The sequence below is a fragment of the Pteropus medius genome, unplaced genomic scaffold (assembly GCF_902729225.1).
Source record: "Pteropus medius unplaced genomic scaffold, Ma_sr-lr_union100, whole genome shotgun sequence".
In the NCBI taxonomy this organism is placed as follows: domain Eukaryota; kingdom Metazoa; phylum Chordata; class Mammalia; order Chiroptera; family Pteropodidae; genus Pteropus; species Pteropus medius.
The window spans coordinates 4842329-4859566 of NW_024340700.1; the positions used below are offsets into that span (position 1 = coordinate 4842329).

At 50.4% G+C, this 17238-nt stretch overlaps 1 protein-coding gene and 1 pseudogene across 1 annotated transcript in view; one reads left to right on the forward strand and one right to left on the reverse strand.

Moving 5' to 3' along the window:
- Positions 1–1331: 1331 nt before the first annotated feature.
- CUNH6orf118 (chromosome unknown C6orf118 homolog) overlaps positions 1332–17238 on the reverse strand; it is a 17463-nt gene continuing 1556 nt past the window's right edge. Inside the window, exons 2-10 of the mRNA XM_039881360.1 lie at positions 15487–16100; positions 14531–14653; positions 13704–13763; positions 11657–11781; positions 9116–9174; positions 5306–5487; positions 2974–3027; positions 2410–2471; positions 1332–1490 (exon numbers count right to left, since the gene is read on the reverse strand). Of these exons, the coding sequence (XP_039737294.1) occupies positions 1382–1490; positions 2410–2471; positions 2974–3027; positions 5306–5487; positions 9116–9174; positions 11657–11781; positions 13704–13763; positions 14531–14653; positions 15487–16100 (1388 nt within the window). The 3' untranslated portion in view covers positions 1332–1381. The remainder of the gene's footprint in view (positions 1491–2409; positions 2472–2973; positions 3028–5305; positions 5488–9115; positions 9175–11656; positions 11782–13703; positions 13764–14530; positions 14654–15486; positions 16101–17238) is intronic.
- On the forward strand, positions 6982–7097 carry LOC120618502 (uncharacterized; annotated as a pseudogene).

Below are 17238 nucleotides of genomic sequence, written 5' to 3' on the forward strand. Positions count from 1 at the left end.
ACATATTTGGCGGGACACACAACCTGTTGCCAAATTACGTTCCACACTGTGCACATCAAATTATCCTTGCTCAGTGGGCGGCTCACCTCCCGGCCACGCCCTGGTGCGTACCTAGTTTTTCCACACTTTCTTCTCATCGTTCTCTTTTCCCAAGTCCGCAGGACACACTGTAAATGCCCTGAGGACGGCATCATGCATTCATTCCCATATTACCAACAGTGAGCGACTGTCTGAAGTATATTGCAATGTTGATTTAATGAATGTTGCTTGAATAAATGAATGAATGATGGAATTCTTTATCTGCTTTAAAAAGAAAAAATGCATCGGACCCAAGGATACACATTGTTTAAGTTTTATTATAACCCAGCTCAGATCTTTTTTTTTGCGGGGTGGGGTGGGGGGAGAGAAAAAAGTTCTTTTTTTGTCATTAGCCAGAGTAATAGCCAATCAAAGAAAGAGGGCTTTCTAGCCCCCAGCGTCCCTCCCCTGCAAATCTGTTTGGTCTTTAACACCAAAAGCCCTCTTAACATGGAATGACACTACTTTTACCTCAATTTCCAGCTCCTTTGCTTTCAAACTGGATCCTCCCTGAACTGTGACCCTCGAGGGAACGGCTCTCCCTTGCTTGGCAAGCAAACGAATTCGGCGTTGCCTGCTGGTCTGCTTGTTTTTAGTTCTAGCAGTCTTTCTCTCTCTGTCTCTCTCTGTCTCTGTCTCTCTGTCTCTCTGTCTGTCTCTCTCTCTCTGTCTCTCTCTCTCACACACACCAACTCCGCTATTCCAAGTCACAGTTAAAGCCCTGTTTTGTAATTCACAACAGCCCTATCTATGGGAGTCCAAAGAAATGGGACTCGCGTTTACTCTAAGCGCCCAGCCCAGTTTATAGGCAAAGCGGGGATAAAAAATTTCGAGTCACGCTGTTGTCATGACGATCACAATCCGCTAAGACACGTGCGGTGCAAAGCACCATGCTCGTTTTGGGACATTTCTAGAGCACTGTATCATTTACGATCAGTAAAGATTACTCCGTTAAGTGGATGGTAATTAGGTAACTACGACCTTTTATTAAACGCCTATATGTGAGCTTGCCTTGGCGAATAAGAAACAAGGTTAGCCTGCACTGTGGCGCTGCTGAATTTCTCATTCCTGTCAAACAATCAAAAGTGTTTTTCCCTGGAGAAAGTTATTAAAGGAAAGAAGAAGTACTCTAAGAACTACTGTTGGTATGAATATGTATAAAAAAGCAAAACTAATCACATGCACACATGTACTGATTTCAATATCTTTAGTAGGGTAGATGCAGCACATTAATTTTATTAGGGATTAAAACCGACAAAACGAAATGTACCTTTATTAACTTATACATCCGTAAACAGTCACGTTATGTACATGGTGGTCGTGAATTTTCATAGGTCATTTTTCCAGGCACTTGAGAGTTATTGTCTGTTTCTTTAAATTTTATGAATTCTGTAATAAATTCCCAAAGGTCCCTTAAAATACATAACAAATAAGCATAATAGATCAGAAAAATGTACATTAAGCAGAAATAAAACTTTTAAAACACATCTATTTTAGGATACATTTACTCAAAAACACGAAGTGAGTCTTTGCAATCTTCCACCTCGGTTTTAAAGATTAGTTTCAGTAGAGTTTTTGCCTCAGATGTAGCAAAGATTCTCTGTATTTACGGGCAAACCCTCCGCAGCATGTTCCAGATTAAGTGCCGTATGGTGGCAGAGGTAGATCCGCCTCAAAGACGGTGTTTAAACTTTAGATCCATTTATTCTCAAGGCCATGGAAGCAGCCCACCCAACTCTGTATTTGTAATTCTACGTCGTTTTTCCTTTGAGGCCACCCGCCATGATATAAGGCCCCACAAAACCGAGATCCACCTGTATGGCTCACCCAGCACCTGCCCTAACACCTTTTCCTCCATGACTTTCTCTACTAGGTAAGCTAGGAATCAAATATTTTATTTTCTGGACTCCTTCGCAGCTAAGCGTGGCCTTGGGACATGGTGCTGGCCAATGAGATGTGTGTGGAAGTCCCGGGAAGGACTTTCCTTCCTAAACGAAACGAACCTTCATGAGAAACTCTTTGAGACTCTGCCCTTTGCCTTCCCCTTCCTTCCTCCACGGAAGATGGACCCGATGCCTGAGGACAGCTATATGGAGACTCTCAGGAGTAAAACTGTACTCACATGGCTAAAAAATACATACAGATTGAGGCGTAGACCTTGGGCTTAATTCTTAGGCACAGGGAGGAATGTAACATCGATAGTCAAAGTTAAGACTTGTGAATGTAAACACTTCAAAAGTACTGTCTGGCCCAGGCTGATTCTAACCGTGTGGCTTTGAGACTAGCGTGAGGTTCTTATCCGTGTTCCTTTATCCTGTTGCTGATACTCACTGCTGCTTGTCTCCACTCATCTTATTCTTCAGCATGCACTGCTTCAGCTGGTTTTCGATAATCTGCCAAGAATTAGAAATCATTCGGTCACGTGTGATGACAACAATACTGAATTCAAATAGATTGTCGCTTCCAGAATCAGGCACAACATACTCATTCATACTGTATATCATGCATATGGAATAGAAACAGAATTATAATCTATTAAGCCGCAAATTGTTAGCATGCATTATAGAAGGGGTATCCTCAAAGTCATCAGAGAAACCAGTTCATCCTATTCCTTGTCATCAAACAAGTTCATTACAAGTAATTGTTATGTGTGGAAGGGTTTAGAGAAATGGCCAATTCCGATGGGCACATTCAACTATTTAAAAAGACTTTTTATACATCAGTTTACATCTGTCCAATTTCGAGTTAATGTCTGCATAGCCATCTATTCTTAAGATTATAGAAAGTTACCATTTAGAAAGATACTATATATATTCTTATTTGGTTTATGAAATAACACAAGAAGGCACTAAAGGAAATGTTTCTATTGCAAAACATTGATTCGCAAAAACTTACACATATTTTCTTCTTTAAGACTTTGTTTGCTGTTTCCAATTTTATAGCTTCGATCTGAAGGAGAAATGATTTTAAGAGGAAGACACAGGGTTAAGAATATTTGTTAAACACTTTCCCCCATTTACAGGACACAAAAAAGTATTATGTAAAGGTTGTTATTCTCATTTCGAGAGCACCAGATGCACACCATTTAAAGACAGAAGAATAAACAAAGCATGACTGAGAAACCCTTTGGTAAAACAGAAAGACCTTGGCCCCCAGGGTCAAAAACTAGACAAGGTGGGGCTTGATGTGACAAAAGATGAGAGAGTTTTAGAGGAACTTCAGAGTAGAAGAGTTTCTTACTTTTCAGAACTCATAATAGCATTTGTTAAGGCAGCTGGATATGCTATAAAAATATCAATATCAATAAGTCACATGTAGACCAGCAATAACTGATTATATACTTTAATGTAAAAAACTTTCTAAAGTTTTCATCCACAATAGTAATAGATGCCACAAAGTCACAAAAATAAGCATAACAAAAAATACTTAAGAGCAATGCGTAAAAATAAATTAAATAAATATACAGTGATCCTTAACGGGAGTGTTAATATTGTAAAGCTGTCACTTTGTTTCCCCCCAAGTGAACCTACAAATTCATCGTAAGCACAATCAAAATGCCAAGAATATTATCACTGAGACCTGAAAATTCCTGAGACGCTTCAATGGACCTAAAAGAGACCCAGTTAATCCTGTGAATGAGAATATCCAAATAATTACAAAAAAAAAATGACGGGCAGGGGCTGTAAAGACTTGGTCTCTCACATAGCCAACGTACTGAAAAGAATTCACAGTTATATTAGTGAGGCTGGATAGTGCAGAATTAAGAACGTAGGCCGAGTTTAAATTCTGATGCTACCGTTTGCTCACTGTGGCTTCGGTGCAGTTAGTTAGCATATTTGTGCCTTGAGTCCCTCGCCTGAAAAAGAGGCGACTCTCTTTCACTGTCTCTTTGGGTTGTTGGGAATAAAGTGAAATAGTATTTTTTTAATGTTCACAGCCATATTTTGGTGCATCGTTAACCCCTGATACATTTGCTTATTTTTCTTTGGCTTAGAATTATTATATTTTATATTCAGAATCAGAAATCAATTATTTAATGGGATAATAAATGTAATTCTATTGTACCTCCTAGTATTTGAATTAAGGAGCCAAATATAAATAATAGTTAAAGTTATATAAATTTGTGATAAGGGAATATTTGTAGGAAATCTTCTACTCCTAGATTTGATCCATTTAAAGAGATGTTAATTATGAAAGAAAAGTTGGCGTGATTTCGGCTTTACATCATGCTCACAACATATAAAGCCGAAACTCATCTTTTTCGCTGTTTAAACATTCAACTATAAGTTAGTGTTTGTTCTCAGAACATGATTCAGTTTTTTAAAAAAGAGAAGACTCGTGAAAAACACAGAAGGGAATCTGAAAATATGATTTTAAAAGAAAGAGAGAAATCAAAACAAGTTTGGACCACTACCGCCTTCCCATACACTTTATAAATCTGCTTAAAAGAGAAAAAAAAGTAGTTCTGAGAAAATACATGTTAAAAAAATCACATTTCAATTATAAACTCTACAACTAGCAGTTACATTGAGGCAGATTCTGCACAAATAATAAAGATTACAGCATAAAAAGCAGGGCACGATGTTATTTTAAAACGCAGATTATAATTTACAACATACTGCTCATCAATGAAATCGTTACCATAATTGTGAAAGACTATTTTTATTAGAGTAGACTTTCCTAACGGCAGTAACTCATTCCTATCTGCCCGCATAATTGCCCAGCTAACTCAGAATCTAACTACTGAGTCAACGTGGGCCAATATGAAGTATAAGGGCTTTGGAGCCCAAAAAGAATTAAGTTCAAACCCCCTTTACCAGCTGTAAACTGCATCACCTGGTGCAGGTTACTTAACTGCTGTGATCTTCAGCTTAAACTACTTAGTCCATATTAGATGCTAAATGGTGGAGGCCATTATTTTTATGACAGGCATTTCTATACAAAATATGAAATTTTAAAACACTTTAATTGATCTAAAAGAGACCAAATTTGATCCTTAACAAAGCCCTACAGAATTTTTGTCACCTTTTATTTTTGTTGTTTTAGCTAGATCTCCTCATTATTCCAATCATTTGCAAATTGTTTGCTACCAATGTTTTAGAATGAAAACATATGTGGACCAAAATTTACGTAATTTTTTACTCTATCGAAAAATCGAATTACTTCATGTGTTTGCCAAGGTTTTCGGGTGAAAGAACATAAACATTCAAATAAATAAACTGCATACCTCTAAGCTTTTAATCTTATTCTCGGTGATATGTGAAATTCCTGTATGAATCAGAGTTGTTTTCATTTCTCTTTCAAGATCTTGAATGTCATCCCATTTCTTAAGTATTTCACACCTTCTCTTTTCAACCTTCTCAATAAGAGTAAGTTGTTTCTCATCCATTACGTTTTTCTCAGGTGATTCTGAAAATAATTTTTAAAAGCAAAGTATTACTGTGTTTAATATCTTAGCCTTTATTAATAACATAACATATTCATAACAATATTATATTATATATCTATAGGTTTTACATAGCTATAAAATATAATGTGACTTAAACTCTGAGCACATTGACAAAATTACCGGATTCAAAATCGGGAGCGATTCCTCCTTCAGTTCCTTGATTTAATCAGTAAGTGTTCACTGCACACTGAATTTGAGCACCTAACACAATGCGGTAGGGACAGAAGGACGAGTTGGCCAGAAACATGTGACTCAGTTGAAACTGGAAAGATGACTAGGGGGTCAGACAAACAAACGGGGGAATGGTGGGAAAGCGGACTTTGGCACATTCGGTTAAAAAAAAAAATAGTTACCCAGTGGGCGGGGATACTGGCTGCCCAGTGGGTGACGTCGCGATACAATGCTGGGAAAAGAGCAGCAGATGCGACACGGTCTGACGACCTGTGTTAAGGGATCGGTCGAAGCCGCGGACGGCCTCGAAGCTGGGGACAGACACGGTCGGACGATGGGCGCTCTGTCTACAGCACGGGACGCACCCGGCCAGGAGTCAGGGAGGCCGCTTGCAAAGCGGCTGCCATCGTTCGGACGCGGGGGCCAGGCCAGGAGGGCGCCGGAGGCGTAAGGGGACGCGGAGAGATCGAAACGGGTTAGCAGGGCTCGGGAACTGACTCGATCTGGATGTGGTGAAGCGGGCACGCTCCCCAACAAACCCTGGGTTTCGGGGGGGCAGCAGCTGGGGACAGAGGCGGCGGGAGGGGATTGGCGAGGCCAGTGCAGCAAAGACGTAGGAAAGAGCTGGGCTCGAACCCAGCCCGGCCACTTACTACGAGCCGCGTTGAAGTGTTTGCGGGGAGGAAAGCGATGGATGCCTGCCAGCGGCTTCGCGTCGTGAGTCTCCCTGTGTTTGGGTGGTGACAGTCATGCAAATGGCTGGGAACGTGAGGGGAGAGAGAGAGACGCAGAGGGAGACAGAGAGACAGACAGAGACAGATACAGAGAGGGAGAGAGGGAGAGAGACAGACAGATGACAGACAGAGACAGGGAGAGGGATTATTTGATCTTGGACATGTTGTGTCCACACACCTGTGGGACACCCATGTGACCATATCCACTAGGCAGCTGGCTATACACATCTCAAGGCTAAAAAGACATTTTAGCAGGGAAGGGATTTGGAGCCAAAGACAAGCTGGCTCCGACCGACAGCCACGCGTACGGAGCACAGGAAGGGGCTGGAGGCTGAGAGCGACTCCCTGCCGAGGGCGCCTCGTACCCCGCGGCTCGGTCTGGCTCCAGTTAGAGTGCTGAGGCTTCATTTTGGGGGAAAGAAGCACTACGCCTTTTCGATGGCAAAGAAAAGGCAATTAGGAAGAGGGGTTCCATGGTGTAGCGGTGAGCACGTCTGCTTTACATGCAGGAGGTCCCGGGTTCACGCCCCAGTGGAGCCCCAGGCCATGGTCTCCGGCCATGCCACCCTGAACACGCCCGATGTCTGATCTCGGAAGCTAAGCAGGGTCGGGACTGGTTAGTACTTGGATGGGAGACCACCTAGGAAGACCAGGTGCTGTAGGTGTAAAAAAATAAAATAAAATAAAATTTAAAACAAGAGTGGTAACACCTGAACACAGCAAACAAGGCAGAGGTCATTGCCAACATTCAACTTTGCCAAATCTGGAAGAAAGGAAAAGTTTGAAGTTAAGTTCTGAAAGCTGGGGGCATGAGTCAAGCAGACGAGCTAACTCAGAGGGAAGAAGCTGTAGGGGGAGGCTTCCTCGCGAACTGAGAAGCACGAGATGACACGTTTGATTTCCTCCTCAACCCGGCCAAGGGTTTCAGTAGGAGAGCGGGCCGTTCCAATGACCCAGCTGTCACTCCCTGTCTGCCTAACGGGGAAGACTGAGGATGGACATGGGAAAGATGCCCCAGGAAACTGACGGGGCTCTGGAATGAGACGCTTAGGGACAGGAGATGAAGAACGCGGGACACTAGCATCCTTCAGCGGCTCCGAAAAAGTGTCAGAAATACTCAGCTGGGGTCCAACATCGAGAGAAGTTAACTAGAGTTCTAGAAAATCCGCGACGTCCTTTATTAGCCTCTGCCACCGTTTTGTTCGCCATCAGCAGTAAAGCCCTTCAGTCAAAAATGACAAAAGGGTGGCCCGTTGTAAGAGACGGCAAGCAGCTGGAGTCCAGCGTGGGCGCAGACAGAGAAGGGACAGAAGTGGCTTCAGAGCCCTGAGAAGGGGTCAGAAGACAAGCAGGGAGCCAGCCCAGGACACGCGGGCCCCGGGGACTCGGGTGACAAGAAAACCCGTGGAAGACAGCCAGCAGGTGCGTGACACTTCGCTCCCGGAAGGGGAAATCAGGACAGTGGCCGGAACCTTGGGGGCCACGCTCCGCCGAGAACCTAAACCAGCTTAGACTTTTATCCTAAAACGGCCAAGGGGAAAAACAGTGACCCGATGAGCCAGCGTCTAGCAAACTTGGAGGGAAAATGGCATTTGACTGAATCTTTGTATGAAGACAGATGAGCAAGATACTTAATTCAACTGTCCTGATTGTTTCATCGCGTTATAAATTGTGAATATAATTTTAATGTAATTTGAATGTCCATTCCACACACATGCTTATAAAATACAGTCACGTCGCCGTGAGCCATGTGCCCTTCCTCACAGCGATGACAGGCAGTGTGCCGGGCAGGCGACCGCCCCGCCGGCTCTGCGTCCCTCCCTCGCGTGGACAGGTGACCACTCCGGACGCTCACGGCAACCCGAGGGGGCGCTCGTCCCCATCCCCGTCCTCGTCCCCGTCCTTGTCCCGACTTGCAGACAGGCAGCCGGGCCCACCCAGGTGGAAATCAGCCGGCGGAAGCCCCGCCATGTCACCTGCGGGGGACACGCCCCACCGCCAAGGCCCAGGGGACCCGGCACCGACGGGGCAGGGACGCGTGCGAAGGCGACTTCGCCAGGTCGGGGATGGAAGCGCACGAGGCCACCGCGCTGGCCGCCAGCCTGGCCCCCGGGGCCGCGCCCAGCCCAGGCGCCCGGTCCCTCTGAAGCCCGGCGCGTTTCCCGGGGCTCCTCCCTCCAGAGAAAACGGCCCCCGGGCCTCCCGCCCGTCCTGGTCGGATCCCATGTCCGTGTCACGTCATCTGGGTCGGTTCCGAGGTCAAAGCCTGACCCAGTTCCTTCTGCCCGTGACCCTGACTTGATTCGGTGTCCCATCAGCGACCCACAGACCTCAGCGAACACGCAACGGGGCGCGCGCTGCACCTGCTTACAGAGACACGAGGTAACCCAAGGGGACCCTGGCGACAGGACCTGGGGCCACCACCTTGACCTGGATGGACTGCTTCCTCGTGCCTTTAAAGTGTTCCATTCACAGCACTTCAGACCAAATAAAAACTCACTGTGTCTCTAAAGAACTCGATGGGGAAAATGGGTATCATTTAATAATGTCACCGAAAAAAAAAAACAAAAAAAAACCCTTTGGGCTAAGGAAGGGCAGGAGGCCGTGACCTGCGGGCCAGGCGTGAAGACCCCGGGCCCAGGGGGCACAGCGAAGGCGTCAGAGGGCGCCACGCAGCACTCGCCTGAGTTGTCCTGAGCCGACTGCAGCAGCCCGCGCTCCTCCTCCAGCTCACTTCTGAGTCTGCGGTTTGGCAACAAAAATGGTGAAATATTAGAGCCCCGTCTGTACCTTTTTTTCTTTACATAAAGCCTTTTTTTTTTTTCTATTGCGAAATAAAAACGAACCTTCTTACCTTCTAACGAGAAAAGGTAGATGCACAGAAAATGAGAGCCTAACTCAGTTCAGTTCAATAAACCAAAGAAATCTTGCCAAGACTACATACGCCACTCATTAAAGGAGCTGGTTAGTGTAAAACAAATGACTTCCTGGAGTGTTTATTGTCTTATTTTGTGACTTGAATTTCGAAGCAGCGAGGAGGCAAAGAAACTCGCTTTTTATACTCTGGGGCAAACGACAAATCCAAAGTGGTGGAGAGGTCTTACTGATGTCCGATGTCCCACTAAGATTGTGTTTTCCCTGCGCATTACGATTTCAGCCCACAGACAGGATTGGCCGATTCCACTGCGTTTAAACTCAAAATGAACTAGAAGAAACTTTAAATAAGGAAATAAAAACCTTTGTAATATCTTCGTGCCCTCTTCCTGGTTCAGAATAGACTAAATCGACTCCCTCGTTTCTAACGGATTTAGAGACGAAAGAACCGCAATAAGTGTCACATCGACTGAGGGCCACCCAGTGATTCGCTGAAAAACATCGACACCACGAGTGACTTAACGCTGCCTACAAGGGGCCTAACGCTTCGAGAAGATTTTCACACACACCGGCTCATTTCATAAGAGATTAAAGGAAACGAAAGGTGTCATGACCCTCAATTTGAAGAAACCGAGATTAAATGAATTAATAATAACGGTAACAACCTTTTCGACACCTAAATCAGGGATGTTTACTTTCCATACATTTTTATGTGTTATAGTTTTAAACGCTACTTAGATGCCTAGCGCATCGGTTTTTCTTCTTCGGGACTTTTAATTATCTGTCGCTTGGATTTTTTCTGTCTTCCACTTCGACCACTTTCTCCCTCCGACTCTTTGCTTCTCCTTTTCATTCTCTCGATTCTTTTCCTGCTCTTCTCCAACGCTCTTTTTTACAGTTTCATTCAAAACTGCCCCCCTCTGGGCCCGTCATAGTGCAGACTCGATCGACGCCTCTGACTTTCTAACCTCTCTTTGCTCAGTTGTCCGATCTCGCTTCGCGTCTTCCTTTCTGGTTGTTGATTTCTGTGCTTCGGTTTTGAAATTTCGGACTCGAGGTTGTTTTTATGTCCCGAAATGCTCCCGAGAAGACCTGGTGTCGTTCGGGTGCTGTGGCAGTTTCTCCTCCCACCGTTAGGCGTCCCGTGGCAGGGCCTCCCATCGGCTGAGTTATTCGGGGTCTCGTTTTCCGTTTTCTCCTCACGGCAGTTCGTGTAGACCAAGATCGTTTACACTTCTGTATTTTGTGGCTTGGGGTAGCCTGTGGGATTCCTAATTCAAGAGGACATTTAGCTGTCAAAGTGGCAAATTGCGTGTGTTGCTGTTTTGGGTTCATTTGTTTTGTTTCGTTTCCATTTTTATCTGGTAGTTTTTTTGTTTGTCGGTTTGTCTTTTGGGGGGAAGGAAGGCGGGTGGTGGGAAGGGCTGTGAGCCCTTCGATTTTCTTCCATTGTGGGTTCTAAATCCCCCTTCCCGGCTGCTGTTTCTCCTCCGCGCCGTTGGGAAGGACGCCGGTCCCCTCCCCGCCACCCCCGTCATCACATCAGAGCTGCTCCCCCGCCTCCTCACTCACCCTCAAGTCCGTCCCTGCGTCCGAGCCCTAAGGGATCCGCCTGCAACCTCTGCCGGACCCACAGCCAGGGAAGACGCCTCTGTCCCTGGCAGCGGTGTCGGGACGCCCGGGGCCCTGCCAGCTCCGCTCTGTTCGTCCCCAACACTGCCCTGGCCTCACGAAGGTTTGCAGGGAGAGAGATTGCAGCTCACGGGCATATGATGCTTATTTTTCCTTTGTGAGTATTTTGAATTTTGGAGGTTTCCTGTCTTCTGGTTACACTGAAGGCATAGGTGTATTTGGTTTTTTGGTGTTTGGTGTTCTTTTTTTTTTTGGTGTTTAGTTTTGTTTCTTGTTTTGTTTTCTTGAGAATATTTGGGGTGCTGTAATCCTTTTTTCTTAATCCTTTACAAAATGTATGTCCTATACAATCGCTATTTCATACTGACAGACCAGTATACGAAGAGGTTACATGAATTTTTTTCGGTTAAAAAAATAACATGGGCATTCGTAAAAGGGTCTTAGGTCTGCAGCACTCTCGTCTGTCAAATTAAGTCCTCAGAGACCACCAGAGAAGAGGTGAGATGCCTTCAGAACCCCCCAACACCCCCCAGAGACGGCAGATCTAGAATGTCCTGTTCACATGTAATGGCTCGTGGATGACACGCACAACGCGGGTAATGGTCGCGTGCCTCACCCAATGACGCAGGCAAAAAAGCAAATATATGCTTGTCACACGATCTTAAAATACTACAAAATAGTACAAGTTCCACATAGATCGAACCAGATGTCCCCTCACTTGTCATTATGCTCCAAGGCCACTTTAGTGGCCTTCACAAGCGCCCTCAGCTCCTCCTTGGCCTGGCCGATGGCTGCGCTCCTCAGGGACCACTTCTCCAGCTCCTGGACTTGAGCCAGCAAACTCTAGACGAGACAAGGCCACACAGGTGACACACACACACAGGAAGGGTGAGAATTTTCCTTTTTCGTTATTACGGTATTTTCAAACTGTCCTGAGTCAAAATATAAATTCGAGAGACAACGGATGAAGAGGGACGGGGCAAGGTGGACGTATTGGAGCGGGGAACACCTGTCCTGTGAAGATCTGCATAAACCGTTTTTTCCCATATTTTCGGGTTTTGTAATCTGAAGTTTTAAATGCGTGGGGGTTTGTTTCGCTGTTGGTTTGCGTGGGAAGGACGTGCTGGCAAAGAGCATCTGCACCCTGTTATTTCTTCTAGATTCGTGAGAAACCCTTCGCCTCGGTCACCCCCGGGGAGACGAAGCCAGGCCGCGTCCGGAGGTGGGCGACAGGGGCCTCGCCCCGAGGTGACAGGCCACGGCTTCCGGAGCCAAAAGCAGGCCCCGGCGCCTTTGGCCGGTGACACCCTCTATTGTGGTGTGTGCCTGGGACGTGCGCACACTCGTCCGGTTTGACTCACACCCAGAAAGTGAGAAACGGTGGAGTCTGCGCTGCATCCTGCAGCATAAAAATCCCCAAACGGAAAAGCACGCACATGTGCGATTCTGGATTAGAAGGAAGGTAGAACTGACCTCGGAAATGCTGTGAGAGAGAGACAGAGAGAGACAGAGAGAGACAGAGAGAGACAGAGAGAGAGATAACTACTATATTCTACTCTATGTAAATGATACACATATACAGAGTAAGAAACAATGTTTTCCAACTTATAAGATAGGATTTTCAACTTTATTGAATTTCAAAGGTCAAAAACTGCCTTAGCTAGTGTTCTGGTCTCTTAGCTTCCATAAGTGACAGCTACTCCTGCAGCCAGTTTTCCATGCTGAACGTCCCCGTGTGTGACTAAGCGTAGAGGGGACACGTGTACGTGTGGCTGCTTCCGCTTTGGGCGCACGGCGTGATGCCAGCCGGTGCGTCGCTCCCGTCTCTGCCCCCCTTCTGGGTCTGCGTCCAGACGTCCCTCTTCTTACAGGGACTCCTGTCACTAGGTAAGGACCCCCCCTCGCGACCTCACTCGACTTGGCTCCATCTGCACAGACCCTGTTTCCCGGAAGGCCCCACGCAGCTTCCGGGCGGACACGGAGTCCTGGAGGACACTGGTCAGGCCAGCAGCGGGCTCACGGGGAAACGCAGAAAGGATGGGTGTCGATGCGATGATGACACACGCGCACTCACACACTCACTCATACACAAACGGTGACCACACGCACACTCACACACATGCACATGGTGACCACGCCACATCCTGCGCTCCACACACACGCGGTGACCACACCGATACTCACACGCTGGTGACACGTTACCCCACTCACACACACACCGGTGACCACATGCACCTCCACACACGGCCACACACACTCCACACACACACATACACTCACTGCCTGCACGCCCACACACGCGAGGGCAGCTTAAAAACAGCTTGAGAGCTCTGTTCTGAGGTATCGGTGGGGCGTTTTTTACTTCCGCGTTGCTGTCGTAAGGAGCCACACAGCTTAGTGGCTTAGCGCCCGCTGACCACGCCCGTTCCGCTGGGCAGAGGTGTGATGAGCCCGGCGGACGCGGCCAGGGTCTCGCAGGCGCCTGCGGGCAGGGCACCCAGGGCCCGTCCCCCGCTCAGAGCCCAGCCGCCGTGGAGTCCACTCAGCTCGGGTCCCCCTGAGTCCCTGCCGCCACTGTCCCCTCCAACTAGCCAGAGTCCTCGGCTCTCAGGGGCTCGTGTGGTCGGATCCGGCCCCCCCGCCCCACGTAACCCAGGAAAACCTGAACGTCGCGCGGCCAGCGCCTGCCCGCCCCCCGCCACCTGCGCGCCAGCCGCCGGGGAGGCTGGGTGCAGGCGGATCCCGGGCTCGTCGCGGGCCGGTACCTGGTACTGGGCCGTGTGCGGCGACTTCAGAAGGATAGCCATGTAGAGCTCGTATTCATTCTACACAAACGAAGAGAAAAACGGCCTTCGGAAACGTGCTAGGAGCTGACACTACCCTGTCAGCCTCGGCCTGTATAAATAATACGGAGGTCGAGGATGTCAGTCTAGATCATTCCAAAATATAAAATATTCCTACCATACATTCAACAGTATACGCTCTAAAACATGTAAAATCTCACCTCAAAATAGCACCATAAAAATGCCCCAACACACACACACACACACCTGCCCCTGCCTCACAAAGTTCCCAGCTTGGGTCCTGCCGGCCTGCCAGAGACAGAGTCCCCAAGCACGGGGACGTCCTCTGGAGAACGGGCCACCCCATGGCTGCTTCTAGGTATTCGTGGTCACCAAGGACTTGGAGAACGCGGGTGTGTGAGTGACCTCATCTCGACTCAGCCTCACCACGAAGGTCACTGTCATCGTGAAGCCACGACAAACGTACACTTCCATGAGGAGTCATAAGGGTCACATGCGCGTAATTACAGGAGTGTACATGTTACGTGTGGACAATCGTTCAACGCTTACAGATAACGGGAAGCTTAGTGGAAAGATGGGCCGGCCTGAGCCAGCGGGTGTTCACTCCACACGGCCGTCACGACTGAGGTGGCTGCAGGCGCCTTACTTCGGGTCCGTGTGGGTGACTTTCCTTGTCTACGGGCTGGAGATGTGACACTTGGCAAAACGTCCGCGAGGCTTTAGCTCACGTGCGCAGAACGTCACGCCCCGGCCCCCAACTGTTACGCGGGCGAGTGCGTTCCCGTTACCTTGACCTCCCTCAGGATGTCCCCGAACAACAGCGAACTGTTGCAGACATCTTCGAAGATGGCCGCGAGGACCTGGAGCTTGTTGAACTGCCGAGGGTCGCACACGCACACCTTCTGCAGCTCCTGCAGCGGGACAGGGCGGCCCATCTCAGCGCGTCTTCGACTCCCTTTCTGGACAGTTCCTGGGGCCGAGGCCGAAAGGCCTGTCCTCAGGGGGTCCGGCTCCCACCGCCCCAGGACTGTCCCGCTGGCTGGCGGCCAGCCAGGTGCCCCTGCCGCCCTCCACCGGAGCTGAGCCCCTTGGCCCACCTGCTCGCCCAGGTTTGTGACTCTGGCCCGGGCTCTCCTCGTTCGGCGCCCTCCCGTCCGCAGTTCGGGGACTCAGGCTCTGCCTCCACGATGAGCCCCGACTCTCCCTTTTCCCATCCGTCCTCTCCCCCAAAATCTCATCGCGGCTGGGTGTCACCGCGGCCCTGCGCTCTCGCCTCCTCCCTGGGTCCTCACCCTCCCACGCGGGTCCCCGGTCCCAGGCCCCCAGTTCCCGCAGCACTTCCCACGAGGCTCACGCCCCGGGGGTGGCTGGAAGGCGGACTTCGCCCGCACCAGGGACGGCGGCATCTCCCTGCTCAGGCCCCGTTCCCTTCCCTAGCGAGTCAGGCGAGCCCGGCGAGCCCTTCCTCGGTGGCCCGGCTGCTCCACGAACGTTTGCTTTTTCCAGTGCCCGGGGGTGGCCGATGTTTTTGACTATGAAGTTGCCTCCAACCTACCAGTTTCCAAGCCCAGCCCGCCCAGACGTCGCCCTAAGTGTCGCTACATCGCGGGATGCTCCCAGCAACCACGTGGAGGTGTGAAGGAGGCACCTGACGGGGAGTCCCACCCCCCACCACACACACAGGGCATGTAGACTCCGGGGGGACCGCGCGGGTGCCCACGGCATCTCCGCGGCGCCCCCTTACCTGCTCCAGCTTCTTCTCGTGGCACAGCGCGGCCTGGCTCCTGGCGAGGTCGCTCCTCAGCAGATCTTGCTTGGCGACGACCTCCTTTTGGAAGCGCAGGAAGGCCCTGTACCTGTCCGCCCTGGTGGGGCCCGCCAGGTGCGAGCTCACGTACCGGTGCTCGTCGTCGTCCGCGGCCGCCAGGGCGCACTGGCGGCTGGAGCCCGGCGCGCGGCGCCGCAGCACCTTGACGTCAGGCCACCTGAGCTCCTCCCTGGGGCGCCCCGGCCCCGGGGGCAGCGCGTCCCCGTCGGGCGCGCGTGGCGCGGGCGCCGGCGGCCTCGGGCTCAGGGCCGTGTGGACGGTGAAATAGGCCCAGGCGTCTGTCATCGCCGCCACCTTCTGGGCCGGCGGCGCTTCGGCCCCCGTCGCTTTCTGCGCCTGCGGCCCGTGGGCGTTGCGCCAGTGGTACAGGATGGTCTCGGGGGGCCTGTAGAGCTTGCTGGGGTTCAGGTGGCCCGAGGTGTAGAGGGCGACGTCGTCGCTGTGCTCCTTCTGAAGCCCGTTCAGGAGCTCGCCGAGGCTGCACCGAATTCGGGCGCCCCGCGGCCCGCAGCGCTTCCATCGGGGCTGACCTGTCGCGACAGGGAAGGTGACCCTCGAACAGCTCGTGACCTGGCCCGCGGACGCGCGGCAGCGGGTGCGCCCCGAGCTGGCGCGTCCAGTGCCAAGAGGGGGGCTGGCGGACGCGGGGCGCGGGGCGCAGCTCCGCTCAGAGTCCAGGACCCCGCGAGGCCGGGAGGAGGGAAGCCGGCGTTTCGATGCAACGCACAAGTTCCTGCCGCGGTGGCGAAAGTTCTGGAAGAAAAGTCTGAGTGTAGCCGCCATTCTAACGATGCTTAGAGACGCGTGCGCTGCGCAGTAAGGAAAGGTGGGGTTTTGTCCGTTTTAGTGACGTGTCTCGGGAGTCCCTGGCCCAACCCCTCGGTCACCGGCGAGTCGCGCGCCCCGCTCGCCCGCACTTGCAGGAGCGTAATGAGCCACACAGTGAAACTGGCTGCGCTGCCAGCGGCCCCAACGCCCTCCACAGGGGCCTCTGCTCGTCACAGGTCCCGGCCTAGGGCGCCGCTTGGGCTCATGGCCCAGGACGCCCGACAGCGGGAAACCCGGCTTTCTGAGTCCCGTGTCCTAACCACGTGAGCTCGGAGACCTCACAAAACCTCCCTGAACCACCGTCTCTTCCTCCGCAGTCAGGACGATGCTCAGACGGGTCGCCTGACGGCCACAAGGACGGCTTTCGGCAAAGGTACGCGTGGCATGAGAGGGACTCCCCCCAAAGGAGCCCACCTTCACCGGGGCGCATCCAGGCAGCACCTTCCTACACGCTCTGGGAGAGCGTGAGAAAGGCCGGCTTCGGGGTGAGGAAGGGGGTTCCTTCAGGGCCGCGCACCCCGAGGCCAGGCAGCAGCTGGCCTGTGGCGTGGGCTTCTCAGAGAACCTGCGTGGTGGGACACCGGAGCCGGCGCCCCTGGACGCGGGCTTCCGAGAATCTCCTCTACCGATCAGCTTCTGACTGCAAAGAAACCACTTACGAAATGCTCGAGTATCAATAGAACGACTTTTCAGGACACAGATAATTATTATAGTTCATCGAAGGCATCGGCACTTGAAGAAAGCACTAAAATCACGTTGCATTTGTCAGACTTCTCCAGAGCACAGACCCAAGAGTGTGTGTGTGGTGTGTATGTGTGTGGTGTGTGGTGTATGTGTGTG